Source organism: Squalius cephalus (assembly GCF_949319135.1).
Source record: "Squalius cephalus genome assembly, chromosome: 9".
In the NCBI taxonomy this organism is placed as follows: domain Eukaryota; kingdom Metazoa; phylum Chordata; class Actinopteri; order Cypriniformes; family Leuciscidae; genus Squalius; species Squalius cephalus.
In genome coordinates, this window is record NC_137130.1 from 38,274,307 (window position 1) to 38,291,716 (window position 17,410).

General features: G+C 39.7%; 3 protein-coding genes across 4 annotated transcripts in view; 2 read left to right on the forward strand and 1 right to left on the reverse strand.

The window, feature by feature from the left end:
• usp37 (ubiquitin specific peptidase 37) overlaps positions 1 to 9,482 on the forward strand; it is a 33,244-nt gene extending 23,762 nt beyond the window's left edge. The window contains exons 19-24 of the mRNA XM_079880601.1: positions 996 to 1,156; positions 4,781 to 4,841; positions 4,930 to 5,045; positions 8,715 to 8,784; positions 8,866 to 9,004; positions 9,342 to 9,482. Coding sequence (XP_079736727.1) covers positions 996 to 1,156; positions 4,781 to 4,841; positions 4,930 to 5,045; positions 8,715 to 8,784; positions 8,866 to 9,004; positions 9,342 to 9,423 — 629 coding nt within the window. The 3' untranslated portion in view covers positions 9,424 to 9,482. The remainder of the gene's footprint in view (positions 1 to 995; positions 1,157 to 4,780; positions 4,842 to 4,929; positions 5,046 to 8,714; positions 8,785 to 8,865; positions 9,005 to 9,341) is intronic.
• ndufb3 (NADH:ubiquinone oxidoreductase subunit B3) lies at positions 69 to 17,316 on the forward strand. Of its 2 annotated transcripts, XM_079880625.1 has the most exons (4): positions 69 to 72; positions 14,805 to 14,839; positions 15,321 to 15,451; positions 17,032 to 17,316. In XM_079880625.1, the coding sequence occupies exons 3-4, from the start codon at positions 15,324 to 15,326 to the stop codon at positions 17,180 to 17,182; spliced, it is 279 nt and encodes a 92-aa protein (XP_079736751.1). In that variant the 5' UTR covers positions 69 to 72; positions 14,805 to 14,839; positions 15,321 to 15,323; the 3' UTR covers positions 17,183 to 17,316. The 2 variants fall into 2 exon arrangements, with proteins under 2 accessions (XP_079736751.1, XP_079736750.1); XM_079880624.1 differs by lacking the exon at positions 69 to 72 and having other exon boundaries at positions 14,744 to 14,840; positions 15,323 to 15,451.
• On the reverse strand, positions 9,769 to 14,558 carry ybey (ybeY metalloendoribonuclease). The gene is made up of 4 exons (XM_079880623.1): positions 14,159 to 14,558; positions 12,311 to 12,442; positions 12,139 to 12,207; positions 9,769 to 10,498 (listed from the first exon to the last, which is right to left on the reverse strand). Exons 1-4 carry the CDS (start codon positions 14,366 to 14,368, stop codon positions 10,409 to 10,411), a joined length of 501 nt encoding a protein of 166 aa, XP_079736749.1. The 5' UTR covers positions 14,369 to 14,558; the 3' UTR covers positions 9,769 to 10,408.
• Positions 17,317 to 17,410: the final 94 nt, after the last annotated feature.

The following is a 17,410-nucleotide window of genomic DNA, read 5'->3' on the forward strand; positions in this document are numbered from 1 at the left end:
GTGGTTGACGGACCGTTGTTTATCAGTTTGGACCGAAGCAGCGCGAGCCGATCATGATCATGCGACACTGTTACTACACAGCGCTAATAAGAGATCCAGTAAATAAATCATTGAATTCGCTACTTAAGTAATAACATCGCTGCGAGATCTTGTAAACATTCGCATTTCTCTGTTATTAACGGATCAAACAGCGCTGACGTGGAAACCAGGAAGAAACATTGTGCCATGAATGAACTATCCGGTGTCCACAGATCTGCAACATTCACCATGGATTTACTGTAGTAACACTAACTGCAACCATGGAAGTTTGGCAGGAATAGTAGGCTATAATGCTTTCAAGTAACATTACGGTGGTTTTATTTTGACATTATTAATAAAATTGCTGCCCTCAAATGTTAATCTGAACTAAAAATAGACCTTTGTTTATAACTACTACAATGTTAGGCTACATTTCATTTTTTCCAAGGAGCTGTTTTGTTTTATATGCTCATAAGAAGAGTCTATTATAGCTCCATCATTGCTCAAAGTAAAAAAAAAAAAAAAAATTCATACTTTATTATGTTAGTTTTAATAATAATAATAAAAAAAATCTCTGGCATTTCTTCACAAGTTCTTTTAAATGTCACTTTGTATTTAAGAAACACGTGCCCTTTAGTCATTATTTGGGTAGCACACACATATTCTGAATGCCTTCGGCAGAATTCAAATGAGCCATTTTAATCTAGAATAATTCCAAGATTACAGTGAGATTAATCTAGATTAAAAAAATTAATCTATGCCCACCACTAATATATATATATAAATATAAATTAACTACATTTTTTTACAACAGAAATGATACATCACTGAACTTACTAAAGCTGGACTGTGACGCTATTTTCTTCTAGAAACAAACTCTGTTGCATTATTTTCACTGTAAAGCTGCTTTAAAACTCTTTTTGTAAAAAGCGCTATATAAATAAATGTGACTTGAGCACGAGCTGTGTTGTGTGTAGATGCTCTGGAGTCTCTGGATCTGACCATGGATGAGAACAAGGAGAACGAGACGCCTGAGGGCGCGCCGGGCGAGCTGGACTGGGTGCAGCAGTTCAGTCTGGAGCAGGAGCGCGAGGAGCAGGAGCTGCAGGCGGCGCTCGCCCAGAGCCTGCAGGAGCACGTGAGAGACGCACACACACCTGCACACACTCGCCTTCAGAGGAAGACAACTGAGTCAGGAACCCTAGGGTTTTATATACAACTTTTTTAAATTACTCTTTAGCGCTGTCAAAATGGCTGAAAAGCTAAATTCCAATTTCTTTCTTAAATATGAGCAAAATTCGAATTGTATTTGAATTCTAAAGGCAATACTTAATGTTAGAGGATTAAAGTGCTGTGTTGTCTCCTATGTCCACAAGAGGACGCATGCGAGCGCAATAAGCAAATATAAACCAAATCAAGCATCGCATCTTTTATTGAAATGAAATGACATTCACTTTTTAAAGTGCATTAACTTTAGAAACATTTGTTCTTCAATAAAATATAATTCCTGTTGTGCGTGCAAGGAAAATAAGGTTACAATAGTGCATAAAACTGTGTGTGTGCATCAGTGACCTGAGAAAACACACTTCAACACACAGCGTGTGAATGAACTACATGAACACACACACTCAGAAACACTCCACTTCTCCTCACTACATCTTCATCTTCATCATCATCTTCATCATCAAAAACACCAGACGCTCAGCTTGATCTGAGCGAGTGCGGAGCGCTTTCTGTTGACAGTGTTTCCAGTTGATGAAAACACACTCTCACACACACACTCAGCTCTGACCGATGTGCAGGTTTGGTCAAGTGTGTCGTTGCACGATTTTTGCCTCCAACTGAGAGTGTTTTCGTCAGCAGGGCTTTTCCCGCCATTTTCACATTAGCAACGCAGCCGCACCGCGCTGAACTGGATAAGCTAACAAAACACACCGCGTCCATTACGTCATCATGTCTCACGCGCCAAAGTCGACCAAAGTCATGTCCTGCGCAACGATTAGTCGACTAAAAAAAAAAAAAAAAAAAAGACGCGATGTTTAGACATTTATTAAACATTAATTAAAAAAAAAAACATTTATTAAACAATTGTCATAGAGCATTTATAAAACAACAACGAAAAAAAATCAATAATACATAAAACTATAATAATAATAATACAATTCTTTGAAAATTAAGTGATTTTTTTAACTGCAAAGTGAGGAGCTCTGTCCTAGGTCTATAGTGACAGTCACAATCGCGCACCTGACCACACCACACGCTACAAAAAAATATAACTGCTAAAATTGCCAAATAATGAAAAAACCTAACAAAAGCTCTCGTTTATACAGGCTGTAACTTATATTCTTCTTTACTTTCAAAGCTATGGGTTAACTTTTGTCCAGCCGATCTAGGCGTTTTAAAACAAACACACAAAACATCCAAATAGCCTAAAAAACAATCCTAATAATAGGCTGTATAGAAGGAAGGCCTATAGGTTTATTTTCGTTTTGTTTTGTAATAAATAAGAAGCAAATACGGTATAACAGACAATATAATCGGGCGCCCGCGCGGTCACATTGCACGTTAACTGGAGCGCATCTCATCCTAACTTAACGAAACTAAGTGTATGCCTCACACAGACATGAGAAATACATCAAATACACAAAGCTTGAAATGTCTTTAAACGAAATAATTCAAAAAGAAATAGGCTACTCTCTGATTATGATCCATTATGTGCATTTCTCTCTGTAGGCTCGTTCACTACGGAGATGGCGATCGTCAACTTCATATTTGCAGCCGACACTGTCAGAAAACACTAGTTTATTAATAAATCAATGCACTCGTCACCGGATTTATGCACATCTTGCTTGTTGCACGCACACATATGTCGAAATAACAAGATATTATGTTGAAATAACATTATTAATAATAGCCTACATCTTTTAAAATATTTGATTGAATGCTGAATGTTGCGCTTGTTCAATTTAATAATAATTTAAACAATTTAATAACTCCGCTTCGCGTCGTGATCGCATTACCACCTCGGGTGTGCATTATTTTTCTAATAATTCAACGGCCTGTCGTCAATTATTCCTTACTTGTTCCGTTACCTCCAACCCCCGTTTTAAATCGCCGGATCCACCCTTCCTTTGCGCTCCGGGACCTCCCACTTTACAAATTAAGCACTGGTTCTAACTGAATGAATACAGCAAAACTACCTATATTCCTTACTGAGCGCGAAGCAGCAGTGCAGCCAGCCACAGGTGCGGTTCCCGAGTGTTCTACGTGATGCGCTAAACTGTGGCGCTGTTACAAAATAGCCTAAATTAAAGCATTTAAAGTTGGGGATAAAACATAGGCTAATTATATTTAGAATACAGTAATATATAACTGCTTATAAAGGAATAAATATCAAGGAGTAAATCAATGAAAATTTCTTTATTGGTGAAAAAAAAAAAAAAAAAAAAATTATGCAACTGGTCGACCAATGACGGCATCGACCGATTAGTCGACTAAACGACTAAAGTTGACAGCCCTATGACACACCAAACATTTTAATGCACTTTTTTTGCAATCGAATGTGAAGCTTTTGTTTTTTTTTTGACGAATATTCAAAATTCTATTTTTATTTGACGTCGCTGAAACCCTTAATGCCAAAAAGGTTCTATAAAAGGAGAAATGTCTTAAATGATTGCATAATACTATCATGTTTAATTATTTAAAAAAATCATTGCAAATGATTGATCATAAAATGATCCCATGATTCTGTATATGAAGCATCTGACAGAACCTTATAATGTGAGAGTGCTTTAATCCGTCCATCAGTGCGTCCTTTAGATGATATTTGTGCTGTGGATTTTACAGTTCTTGATCCTGTGAATTTTAAACCTGGTCTATTTGTTTGCGTCAGTGTTTCGCTAAATTCTCCAATCACATTTGTGTCTTCGGCATGTTTGTAGAATATGCTGATAAACTGAATCACAACTGAACTTTAGAGGTAATTATGCATCATATCATTTAATAAAGAGTCAAGATTTAGTTTAGCTAAAGCTAAAAGTGCCCCTGTTATGCTATTTTAAAGGCTTTTGTATAGTTTTACATGCATCCAACACTCAGTCTCATGAGATCCACTGCATCATCAGCTCTTTCCTCTCAGTGTCTGAAACGGTTTGATCAAAGATTCGGTCTCTAAACCCCGCCTCTCTGAGAGCGACTCTGCTCTGATTGGTCAGATGGCCCAGTCTGATGTGATTGACCAAACACTCATTACAACTAGTGTTAATCAAACTCTTCCAGTCTCAGATAAACTACAGTGTTTGAGGTCAAAGTTCACGTTCACCAGCAGCCAATGAAGATCATAGACTGGCATTATGCAAATGTGTTACAAACACACGTAGATTCAGCAGGAATTGAGACTGGAATTATTGACGACTCGTTTCAGTTCAGAATCACTTCTTTCTTTTAGGAGACAACTTTATTTATCTGCACTTAAATTGATGTTTGAAACTATTCTGACCTTTTACATTCACACACAGCTTTATTACACACTACAGGAAAGGGAATATCTGAAAAAGCATAATAGGGGCACTTCAATAAAACATGGCTTAGATGTTTTGTTTTTCTCTATTTCGGGTTAAATGGCACGGACATATTTAGACCTATTCAGCACAATCTTCTTACCAGCTGTGACTGTCCAGTGTTGCTGGTGTTTGACGTCAGCACAGCTTTAATCATGAGGAGAGTTGCTGTAATGAGGGGATATTATCTGTTAATTGTGCAGGAGGCGAGAGAGATGCGAGAAGATGATGATCTGAAGAGAGCCACTGAGCTCAGCTTGCAAGGTCAGTATGACATGATGTTCTTCCTCACGTGACTTCTGTTTTACTGTGAGTGTTTGTGTGTGTGAACGTGTGTGTGTTTCTGTTGTAGAGTTCAATAACTCCCTGCCCGAGCTGCTGTGCTCCGATGACGACTCGGGCAATGAAGACGGCCTGGATATGGAGTACAGTGAGGCTGAAGCGGAAGAGCTCAAGAAGAACGCTGAGGTGCGTCTGTGCTTAATCGCTTCTGAACCCGTAATCCAGTCGGCATGCTTTAAAAAGTCTTGTAAAGAGGAGATTCACGGCTTTTCAGTGGTGTCGTTTGTCTCCGTTGGACATTCAGAGTCTCCATTGTGAAGTTTTGATCCGCATTGATTCGTCAACGAATTTGAAACTGTTGATCTTAATACAAATACAGAACATGGAGAAACTGCTTTTGCTTCCTCTTTCGTCGAGCCAGATGTCTTTTCTGCACACTTTATATTTAAGTTTAGCTTTAACAAACACATCTTGTTCCTCTGCGGTCTGTCTAGTGGGACTTTGCTCACATCTTACAGAAAGAACAAAAAGGTGAACCTAAGTCAGCTACACTGAGACAAAGAAACGCATTGAACATGTTTCAAGTGATAATACTGATAAACACCACAAACTATATGATTTCTTCAGATATGATTGACGAATCGGATCAATCACCCATTTAAGATCCCGTATGAATGATGACATTGTGAAACCTTTGAAACCGAGACAGCCGCCCGCAGCCAAACATGACTATGGTTCTTAAATGTTTTAATAACTTTTGAGCCTCTAAACCAGGGCTATTCAATTGGCGGCCCGCCAATCATCTCCATGCGGCCCGACGGCACCAACCTCGCTCCTCTTTTCCTGCCGGTGCGGCTAATTCAGTTTGATACTCGCTCCGATTGACCTGAGAAACGTTTTACGTGCGAATATCTCAGCAGTTATTATATGTGTCCCGAATTTATGTCGACTGAACCAGCGATAGGCTACCAATCATTCGTGAATGAATCATTCTTTTGGTTCGATTCTAAACGTGCTTGCATAACGGTCTAAAACTATTCGGATTCATTCGGACCGCTCCGTCACTGAATCATCTGAAGCGGTTTCTCGGTCAGTACAGTAACAACAAATGGGACAACCAGTGGGAAGCGTTTCAGTTCGACAGAAACCTCTCTGTTACAAACCACAAATCACTCGATGATTTAATTAGCATTAAATCGGATGAAACAGCCTCAACATTCCCAACAAGACTGATGAGGAAAGCAGGAGAAACACTGAGGCATGAACGAAATGAAGACTTTAAATCCCTTTAAAAAACATTTACCATGAATGTACTGTAGTAATTTACCATGGGTTGGGCAGAAATGTGCAATATTTATATTGAATTACTGTGTAGTAATAAATAAATATAGTAAATATATATATATACTATATTATTATATAGTATAATAGTAAATATAGTGATTTATATTGCATTAGTTTTATTAGATGGGTAGAGGAATATATAATTAATGCTTGTTATGAAATTATGTCAGTTTCTTTGTAAAGGTGCGTATAGTTTTAACTTGTGTTTAGGCATTTTGTATACAGTGGGAGCGAGTAGCCTTAACAAGTCTCACTGTCAGAATATTTTCATTTAAGCATCACAATTATAAATAAAATAATTAAACCAACAGCTATAAGTTTGTATAAATAATTTATTTGTTCCAAGGAAAATAGTTGTACACAGCTGTAAATTATCAAGTTTTTTATTTATTATGGTTTTATATATTTGCATACTGTTGGGTACCACATTTCCAAGTAAATACCACACTTTTTTAGGGTTACTTTAACTTATTTATTGAAACTGTTATGTTTCAATAAATAAGCTAAACCCCCAAACCAACCCACCGGCCCACCTCAACTTTTCGATTTGATAATGCGGCCCTCGAATGAAACTAATTGAATAGCCCTGCTCTAAACCAATCGGGCTGCTTTAAAAAGTCCTGTAAAGAGGAGATTCTCTGCTTTTCAGTGGTGTCGTTTGTCTCAGTTGGACATTCAGAGGCTCCGTAGTGAACGTGATTTCTCAGGTTTTGATCAGCATTGATTCGTCAAAGTAACCCATGTGGTTTGTTCCTCTGAGCCGAACAGGAACGATTGTTGATGCTTAATCCCCCCCCCCCCCCCACATTGGTTGACTCGAACAATAAACCGGTTTTGGTCTTTTGCTCCACCAATTAGCATCTTTCTTTGGAAATTTGAACTGACGCAAAGTGAAAGTACTTGCGCGAGTGCATGAAAACAAAGAAACACAAAATAACAGATTTGCATGAGAGCACTCTCTGACGATGCATAACACAAATCAAAGACAAGTATAAAACTACACATCGGATGAGGCACTGAAATCTGTTTTAAAACGAGTCGCTACACAATGTCCCAGTTTGTGAAAATCATTTGCTGTTTGTATTTTTGTTGCAAAAGAAGTTTTTTTTACAATTGTTTACACTACTTGCTGCACTATGTGTGTGTGTTTGTTCATTTTCAGATTAAATATATGTATGTATAATGTACAGTACCAGTCAAAAGTTTGGAAACACTACTATTTTTAATGTTTTTGAAAGAAGTCTCTTATGCTCATCAAGCCTGCAGTTAAAAAAACAAAACAAAAAAAAAACAGTAATATTATGAAATATTATTACTATTTAAAATAATGGTTCTCTTTTTTAATATATTTTAAAATGTAATTTATTTTTGTGATCAAAGCTGAATTTTCATCAGCAAGTACTCCAGTCTTTGGTGTCTTATGATCCTTCAGAAATCATTCTAATATGATGATTTGATACTCAGTTATTATCAATGATGGAAACAGTTGTGCTGCTTAATATATTTTTTTGGAATACTTTTTTCAGGATTCATTGATGAGTAAAACGTTAACAGCATTTATTCATAAAAACAGCATTTATTCAAAATAAAAACATTTCTAACAATATAAATCGTTACCATCACCTTTTATCAATTTAACGCATTCTTGTTGAATTAAAGTACTAATTTCTTAAAAAAAAAAAAAGTTATTGTTCCCAAACTTTTGAACGGTAGTGTATATTGTTACAAAAGATTTCTATTCTAAATAAATACAGTTCTTTTTAACTTTTTATTCATCAAATAATCCTGAAAAAAGTATCTCAGGTTATAAACAAATATTAAACAGCACAACTGTTTCCAACATTGATCATAAATCATCATATTAGAATGATTTCTGAAGGATCATAAGACACCAAAGACTGGAGTACTTTCTGATGAAAATTCAGCTTTGCATCACAAAAATAAATTACATTTTAAAGTATATTAAAAAAGAGAACCATTATTTTAAATTGTAATAATATTTCATAATATTACTGGGTTTTGTTTTGTTTTTGTTTTTTAACTGCAGGCTTGATGAGCATAAGAGACTTCTTTCAAAAACATTAAAAATAGTAGTGTTTCCAAACTTTTGACTGGTACTGTATATTTGTCACTTAGCTTGCGTGTAACATATCATATAACAATGTTTCAATTACTTTTTTGGATGCATCTACATTGTCCGTAAATAATGGGAATTTTCACTGAAAAGCACCTAAAATAATGTTGTGATAAATGGCTATAACTTGCTTAGGGATTTTTACATGTAGACGATTTCATCTGGAAATCTAGAATATCCAAGTATAACTTTCTAAAGGGAAAAAAAATCCAAACTTCAGGAGGTTCTGTTTGAGTTGCTATAATGGGTTAGAAGAACAGACCAGTACAGGCGAGTCAGGTGACCCAAGCATGTTGCAGGTCTCCGAGTGGTGGTGTGTGTGTGTGTGTGTGTGTGTGTGTGTGGTGTGGTGTTAATGCCTGTGGTTTGTCCTGTAGACCGGAGAGCTGCCCAACTCGTTCCGGCTCATCAGCGTGGTCAGCCACATCGGCAGCAGCTCCTCGTCAGGTACTGCAGGCTCACCCTCCTGTTGCTGCACTGCAGACTGAGTGTGTGTGTGTGACCGGCTGTGTGTGTGTGCTCCTGTAGGGCATTACATCAGTGACGTGTACGACATGAAGAAGCAGTCGTGGCTCACCTACAACGACCTGGACGTCTCGCGCACGCAGGAGTCCACCGTTCAGAGGGACCGCGACCGCAGCGGATACATCTTTTTCTACATGCACAAGTCAGTGTCTTCAGTCACACACACACACACACACACACACACACACACACATTGTGCTGGCATGAACAAACTCGACATTAACGAAAAGTTTTTTTTAAGTTTTTTTAGAAAAGCCTTTCTAGGGACCCGAGATGCAAATGAGCTCATGCTATACTCTTGATGTGCAATACATATTTTCCAGTTTTCGACTGGAATCATGTTTTTTTGTACTGTCCCTATTTAAATAAACGTCTAATTAAAAAAAGGCCCTTTAGGCATAAACGTTTCCTGTGCAGATGAATATGAGTGACTGTGAGGAAGGTGTGTGTTTCTGACGTGTGTGTGTGTGTGTGTTCAGAGAGGTGTTCGAGGAGCTGTCGGAGCTGGAGAAGGCCGGAGGGAACGGTGACGCCGCACGCACAGTCCTGCAGCCGCTCTAACATCCCATAATGCCCCTGAGCCCAGGGTAAAGCCACAGCCTTCATCAGCGCTACTGAAGACCACACACACACACACACACACACTCTCCCTGTGAACGCTGTAGACTTGCAGTTAGATGGATACATGTTCTAGAAACTCATAGAGGAGCAAAATGTTTATGGGGAAAAATAAATATATGAATATAGAAAGAGCATTTTAAGTTTCTCGAAAGGTGCAACTTCAGGATCAAAGAAGTTCCCGCCTAATTTCTTCTTTTGTTTGCCTTTAATATGAGAAGTCCCTCTGGTCCACTTCTTATGCATTAAATATTTGAAGCGTGTTTCTCTATGAAATCTTTTTGTTTCTTCTTCTTCTTTCCCCTCTGCAGATTTTTAGATGGCCGTCCCGGTCTATTGCATACAGAACTTTATTCTTGTACATGTGTGTGTGTGGAACGTTGAAGACGGGGTGTGTGTGTTTCTCGTTTGATATGCAGCTGAACATGTGGTGCAATATTTGCGTTTGCCAGTCGGCTTTTATATGATGCCCTACAGCGATGAGAGATTCGGCTCGTTTATATCCAAGGCTTTACTGATGACTGTTGGTTGTTTTATTCTCATTTTATAAGCGTTGTTCTAACAAGCTCAATGGTATTGATGATGTAGCTTGTCCTTTTTTAAAGATGGCCTCTCCGACAGACCTTTAGTTGTCCTCCTGTATCGAGCTTTACGTCGTGTGGAGAAGTGTGTCTTCACGCTCACACACACCTTTACTGCATCCCATGTGACTGTGCGTCAGCTGATGTTATTTATTTTAGGATGTTTGTGAGTCTTGTTTCCATGGTAACCACTTTATCCATGTCCTCTGTTCGGGTCGTCTCGAGGAGATTGTGTTTCTCAAACAACAGTGCTATAAGCTCTACTTGAGTGCTTAGTATTCAGTCTTTGGATTCCTTGAACACGTTTTAAAATAAAACTGATTTAGAAAAACGAGGGCTGGTGTGTTTCAGAGAGTGTGTGTGTGTGTGAGCGGCTGGAGCCGGCGGCCCGTGAGCCTGTTGAACTCGCTGAGGATGTAGCTCTCCTTCTGCTGCATCTGTCCGAGACCAGAGAGAACACACTCCTCAGTCACACACACTGGCGGATTACGCTCAATCTCACTCATCAAACTATAGCTTTAGGATTTTTTAACTCAAATTACAGATATGTGGCCCTGGATCACGTCACCAGTCTCGAGTCGCACGGGGATATTTGTGGAAATATCCAACAATACATTGTATGGGTCAAAATGATCCATTTTTCTTTTATGCCAAAAATCATTAGGATATTAAATAAAAATCATGTTCCATGAAGGTATTTGGCAAATTTCCTACCATAAATATATAAAACATGTATTTCTGTGAGTTAATGCAGCACAATCGCCAACATAAATGGACAACTTTAAATGTTTCGATGTTTTTGCACCCTCAGATTCCAGATGTTCAATAGTTGTGTCTCAGCAAATATTGTCCTATCCTAACACACCACACATCAATGGAAAGCTTATTTATTCAGCTTTTTCCTGATTTATAAATCTCAATTTAAAAAAATTGACCCATGTGACTGGTTTTGTGGTCCATGGTCACAGATATAAGGTATCCAAAATACAAATTACAATGTATTTAATAATATACATTAAATAAATGCAATTCAAGGACTTTTAAAGCACTACTTTTTTGGGTTTCAAGGACGACAATCTGAGATCTCACTTATCAAACAATATCTTTAGGATATTTTAACTCAAATTACAGATATAAGGTATCCATAAAACAAATTACAAGGTATTAAATAATATACATTAAATGCAAAGTTTATAATGGCTATTATTGTTAAATAAATAATATTTTATATTATGTTGGTGTACTTCGTATCGAGAAAAGGTCTGATGGGGGTTTATCAGCAGTGTTCATTCTCTGTGATTGCATTATTTATTTTTTTGAAAGAATGAAATTATATATATATATATATGTATATTGTATTTAAGTCGAGCACTTTTCAAGTACCTCTTCATAAATATTCCTGTTTTCCAGGACTTAAATTTCTAAATGTGTAATTGAAGTACTTCCAGCTGAAACACGGCTACGCTGGCGAGCCGAACTGTGGAGTCGGGCTCAAAATGGCTGAAAAACTTAATTGCATTTTTTTTCTTAAATATTATCAAAGTTCTAATTATAGTCAAACCTAAATGTATTCAGACTCCTTCAACATTTCTCACATCATCACAGTTTATTCGCTATAGTTTAGAAAAAGGTGATGAAATATGAGCAGAACTCAGAGTTATGAACTCAGCTGATATCTGACTGGTTTTGTCCGTCTTCTGTTAGACTGTCTCTCAGAGGAATGATGTTGAATATCTGTCAGCTGTTTAATTTAACTACACTATTAGATAATACCAGTTTAGCTCAACCAGTGACCCAGCAATGCTTCATTCTGCTCAGTGTGTGTGTGAAAAGAGCATTAGTGATTAATGAAAACACACTTCAGCAAAACATGGTCAGATCAAAGTGTCCGAATCATTTCTGGTCCCAAATGTGTATAAGTGTTACTGGTAGTCCCTGTGTGAAGAGTTTATGGGTATAATATGTCACAGTGTATTCTGCTCTCATCACTTACACACATTTTCCCCTCCTGACAATCCTAAGTAAATTCCTGATTATCACACACACACACACACACACACACTAAAGTATGTTGTACCTCATTCCAGTCCTCTTCAGTTTCATGTCTGTATCCCAGTAAGTGGCAGATCCCATGAGCTGTGACCACCTGCTCAACACACACACACACACACACACAGAGAGAGAGAGAGCAAACCTTGACTGTGTCCGTCTGTGTGTGTATAGAGTGATCAGTAATCAGTGTGTCTTACAGTGAGTGTCTCATGCAGGTCCTGTGACGAGTCTCTGCACTGCTGCATCACACACTCCACCCCGAGGAAGATGTCCCCGAGATTATACTCGTCTCTGTGCAGGACACACGGCATCTTCCCCGGCCTCAGATCCTGCACACACACACACACACACACACATCATTATACTCGTCTCTGTGCAGGACACACGGCATCTTCCCCGGCCTCAGATCCTGCACACACACACACACACACACACATCATTATACTCGTCTCTGTGCAGGACACACGGCATCTTCCCCGGCCTCAGATCCTGCACACACACACACACACACACACACACATCATTATACTCGTCTCTGTGCAGGACACACGGCATCTTCCCCGGCCTCAGATCCTACACACACACACACACACATCATTATACTCGTCTCTGTGCAGGACACACGGCATCTTCCCCGGCCTCAGATCCTGCACACACACACACACACATCATTATACTCGTCTCTGTGCAGGACACACGGCATCTTCCCCGGCCTCAGATCCTACACACACACACACACACACACACATCATTATACTCGTCTCTGTGCAGGACACACGGCATCTTCCCCGGCCTCAGATCCTGCACACACACACACACACACACACACACACACATCATTATACTCGTCTCTGTGCAGGACACACGGCATCTTCCCCGGCCTCAGATCCTGCACACACACACACACACACACACACACACATCATTATACTCGTCTCTGTGCAGGACACACGGCATCTTCCCCGGCCTCAGATCCTGCACACACACACACACACACACACACACACACATCATTATACTCGTCTCTGTGCAGGACACACGGCATCTTCCCCGGCCTCAGATCCTACACACACACACACACATCATTATACTCGTCTCTGTGCAGGACACACGGCATCTTCCCCGGCCTCAGATCCTACACACACACACACACACACACACACACACACATCATTATACTCGTCTCTGTGCAGGACACACGCCATCTTCCCCGGCCTCAGATCCTACACACACACACACACACACACACACACACATCATTATACTCGTCTCTGTGCAGGACACACGGCATCTTCCCCGGCCTCAGATCCTACACACACACACACACACACACACATCATTATACTCGTCTCTGTGCAGGACACACGGCATCTTCCCCGGCCTCAGATCCTACACACACACATCAGCCTGTACCTGTGTGTAACTGCTCAGTTTTTATTTCTCTCAGACAAATTAACAATTTTGAGTTTAAAGTTCAAATTGTAAGATATGAACTCGCAACTCTGAGGAAAAAGTCCAGAACTGAGATATAAACTCGCAATTGCTAGAAAAGCCAGAAGTGTGATGGCCTGTTTTGGGTTTGTTTATTATTGTTCCGTGTCGGAAACAGGTTTCTACGGACATGGGTTGGTTAACAGTCATGAACTCGCAACTCTGGGGGGAAAAAGTCAAAATTGGGGGGAAAAAGTCAAAATTGCAAGAAAAAAAATAGTAATTGTGTGTATCTCACAATTCCCAGAGTTGAGATATAAACTTTCAATTTTGAGTTATAAAGTCTGAATTGAGAGAGAAACTCGCAATTACCTTTTTTGTGAGATATAAACTCGCAATAGCGAGAAAAGCAAGAAGTGTGAGATAAATAAACTCACAAAATTGCCAGTTTTTGTTTGTTTGTTTATTATTATTGTTATTATTCCGTGTCGGAAACAGGCTTCCACAGACACGGGCTAGGTAACGGTGATGCTCTAGTCAGCTGTCAATCACACACACATGTGCTGTCTGCAGTCGCTGGAGTGTGTGTGGAGAGTGTGTGCGGGCGGCTGCACCTCATGGAAGGGGAAGGCCAGCACGTCGGTGGGCCGGTCCCGGCGCCGGTAGACCCGGTTGATGCGCTGGATCCTGCGGTTGTCCACGCAGATGATGCCCATGTCGAACCGCTGCACGCCGAATATGTGCCTCAGGATCTCCACGTCTTTGCGCATGCGCGCGCGCCTCAGAGGAACCACTGTCTGCAGGTTCCGCAGGACGAGCCCCATACCCAAACTACTGTCAACGCGATCAATAGATGAGTGTGTCAGACGTATGTATTTACGCTACTGCTTACGGACTGGACATATACGTTTGTAAAGTAAACATATATATTATATATAAAAAAGACCGGTCATTTCGATACATCTGCCATGTTCCCGACTTTGCTCTGTCCATTGATTTGGAAACTGAAAGTGCGCATGCGCCATTCATACATGTCAAAATAAAAGTTCTGCCATTAAACCGTTGGATATGTTTTTCTTCTTCTGAGTATATACTAAATAGTTTAATATGAAATTATTGTAATAACAATTTAGATGTTTTTTTATATATACATATGTAAAAATATGGGCTTATCTTTTTCTTAGTATTTATTTCGCTTGTACTGTGACTTTTAACGTTACTGTTCTCCGGAAGTAGAAACTAGGAACTTCCAACACTGTGTGCGCGTTGGTGTTGGAGGTCACTTTGATTTAAAAGGTAAGTTATGCTGCTATTTAACACACAACAAAATAATGTACACCGATTTATTGTAATTTTAACTTTTACACTGGACAATGTATGTGTGTGTTACTGAAAACAGCATCAGGGTCGGTGTTTGTTTGCCAGCTGTCATTGGCTGCTTCGCTTGTGTTGTTTCTGTGTGTAACTGTACACTTCAGTCACTGTTAACACGACTGAACAGCTAATTACAACCTAACCGCTCAGTTGCAGTCACAAAATATGAATTTAACCGCCATGCCCCTACACAAAGGCTTTATCCTAAATTTTAACCACATGTTTTTGAATCTTTCTTTGATGTTATACACTTGATTCGACTCGTTCGTGAGTGATTCGGGTGAGTCGAGTCACTTGAACTGGTTCTTTTAGATGAGTGACACACTTGAATATGCAGAATAAGAGTGAGAGACACTGCTTTGCTGTTTTATTTCTGCACACTGATAACTGTGAGGTGTCTTCAGTATGGGTGGGGATCATGGACACGGAAAACTGTCGATGCCGGACTACCGGGTGTGGAAGTATGAAGGGACGCCGCTGGAGATGACCCAGCAGAGGCTGGCCCGCAGAGGACTCCGGGACCCCTGGGCTCGGTGAGCTCACACACACACTCACACACACACACACACTGATATATGCGTTCCTCTCTGGGACCTGAAACTCAAGTGATGGCCCGGGGTCGGCTATTACATAGAAATGACTTCTGAGTTTAATAAGTGATTTTTAATCATGCACTCAGCTTGCTTTACTACTTCCCATTTGTACTGGCCTTTGCTATTAAGAAAAGCACATGCTCATCTCATCTCAATGTTGAAAACAGGCATCTCTCAACACAAAACTCATTTAAAGGGTTAGTTCACCCAAAAGAGAAACTTCTGTCATCATTCACTCACCCTGATGTCGTTCCAAACCCGTAAGACTTTTGTTCATCTTCCGAACACAGAGGAAGATATTTCTGATGAAATCGGACTTTCCTGATCCCTTCATTGACAGCAACGTCAATGCAACTTTCAAGGCCCAGGAAGGTGTTAAAGACATCGTTAAAATAGTCCATGTGACTCCAGTGCTTCAACCTTAATGTTTTGAAGCGACAAGAATACTTTGTGAGCAAAAAAACCCCAAAATAAGGGTTTTATTCAACAATGTCTTCTCTTCTGTGTCAGTGTCTGATGCTGTTCATGTAGTAAACACAGCGCAGAGCTTCCAGATGATACGTCAGAACGCCGGCTCACCATTGGCCGTCTCAAGTGACCAGGGTCGGCCAATAGCGAGCCGGCGTTCTGATGAAGAGCCTGGAAGCTCTGCGCTGCGTTTACAGTGTCAGCAGTGAAGATGAACGACACGAGAGCGAGTTATTAATGACTGACATTTCAGTTTTGGGTGAACTAACCCTTTAACACAGTTGCTATTTTTGTTTTATTCCTAACCACAAATGTCCACCGTTCTAGATCTGACATTGTGGACTTGCGAAATACAATGAAAATCAATATGTCCATAACTAAACGTGTATGATCTAGTTGATATCTATATCTATTTTTTTATTTTTTTCACCAAGGCTCCATCAAAAATATGGTAGAGAAAGTGTAATGTATTCCTGTGATCAAAGCTGAATGTTCAGCATCATTACTCCAGTCTTCAGAGTCACATGATCCTTCAGAAATCACTCTAATATGATGATTTGATGCTCAAGAAACAGTTATGATTATTATCTGTGTTGAAAACAGTCGTGCTGCTTCATATTTCTGTGAAAAACTGTTGAAGGGTGAAAAAACAGTTTCCAAAAAAGCAGCAGAAACTGATAATAAGCACATATAATAATCAGATCCTCATATTAGAGTGATTTCTGAAGGATCATGTGACACTGAAGACTGGAGTAATGATGCTGAACATTCAGCTTTGACCACAGGAATAAATTACAGTTGAACATATATTCACATACAAAACCGCTATATTCAATTATAATAATATTTCAGTGTTTGTCATGTATTTTTGATCAAATAAATGCAGCCTTGGTGAGACTTCTTTCAAAAACATTTTATAAAAGTATGAATATTCCTAACTATTGATGGGTTGTATAAGCTGCATAAGTCCAGTCCACGCTGCATATTATGATGAGAGTGATTAAGAAGTCATTCAGAAGTGTGTGTGTGTGTGTGTGTGTGTGTGTGTGCAGGAACGAGGCGTGGCGCTTCACGGGCAGCTTCGGGGTGCCGGTGACCTTCAGAGAGGTGCTCCTGCGGGGCTTCAGGACGGGCTTCGCTGCGTTCGCAGTCGCTCTGGCGGTGGAGTACGCTTTCTTCCCGCCCAAGAAGAGCGAGCACTGATCGTGTGTGTGTGTGTGTGTGTGTGTGTGTGTGTGTGTCTGAAGCCCGTCGCTGTTCCTCCATGAAGACTTCAGCTTCTAATGCTTCTGTGTGTTTCCCTTGACCAGTCTGTACAATAAATACAAGATAAATGATTTGGCCTGAGCCTGAATTTTTTTTTTTTTTTGGATATTGTAGTAAAACCTTTAGAGCATCCAAATTGACCTTGAAATGATACGAAATGATCAC

Coding starts and splice junctions, on each gene's coding strand:
- ndufb3 (XM_079880625.1), top strand. CDS start 15,324: ATGGGTGGGGATCATGGACACGGAAAACTGTCGATGCCGGACTACCGG. Junction 15,452..17,031: donor CTCCGGGACCCCTGGGCTCG/GTGAGCTCACAC, acceptor GTGTGTGTGCAG/GAACGAGGCGTGGCGCTTCA.
- ybey (XM_079880623.1), bottom strand. CDS start 14,368: ATGGGGCTCGTCCTGCGGAACCTGCAGACAGTGGTTCCTCTGAGGCGC. Junction 12,208..12,310: donor ACCTGCATGAGACACTCACT/GTAAGACACACT, acceptor TGTGTTGAGCAG/GTGGTCACAGCTCATGGGAT. Junction 10,499..12,138: donor CTGAAGAGGACTGGAATGAG/GTACAACATACT, acceptor GGTCTCGGACAG/ATGCAGCAGAAGGAGAGCTA.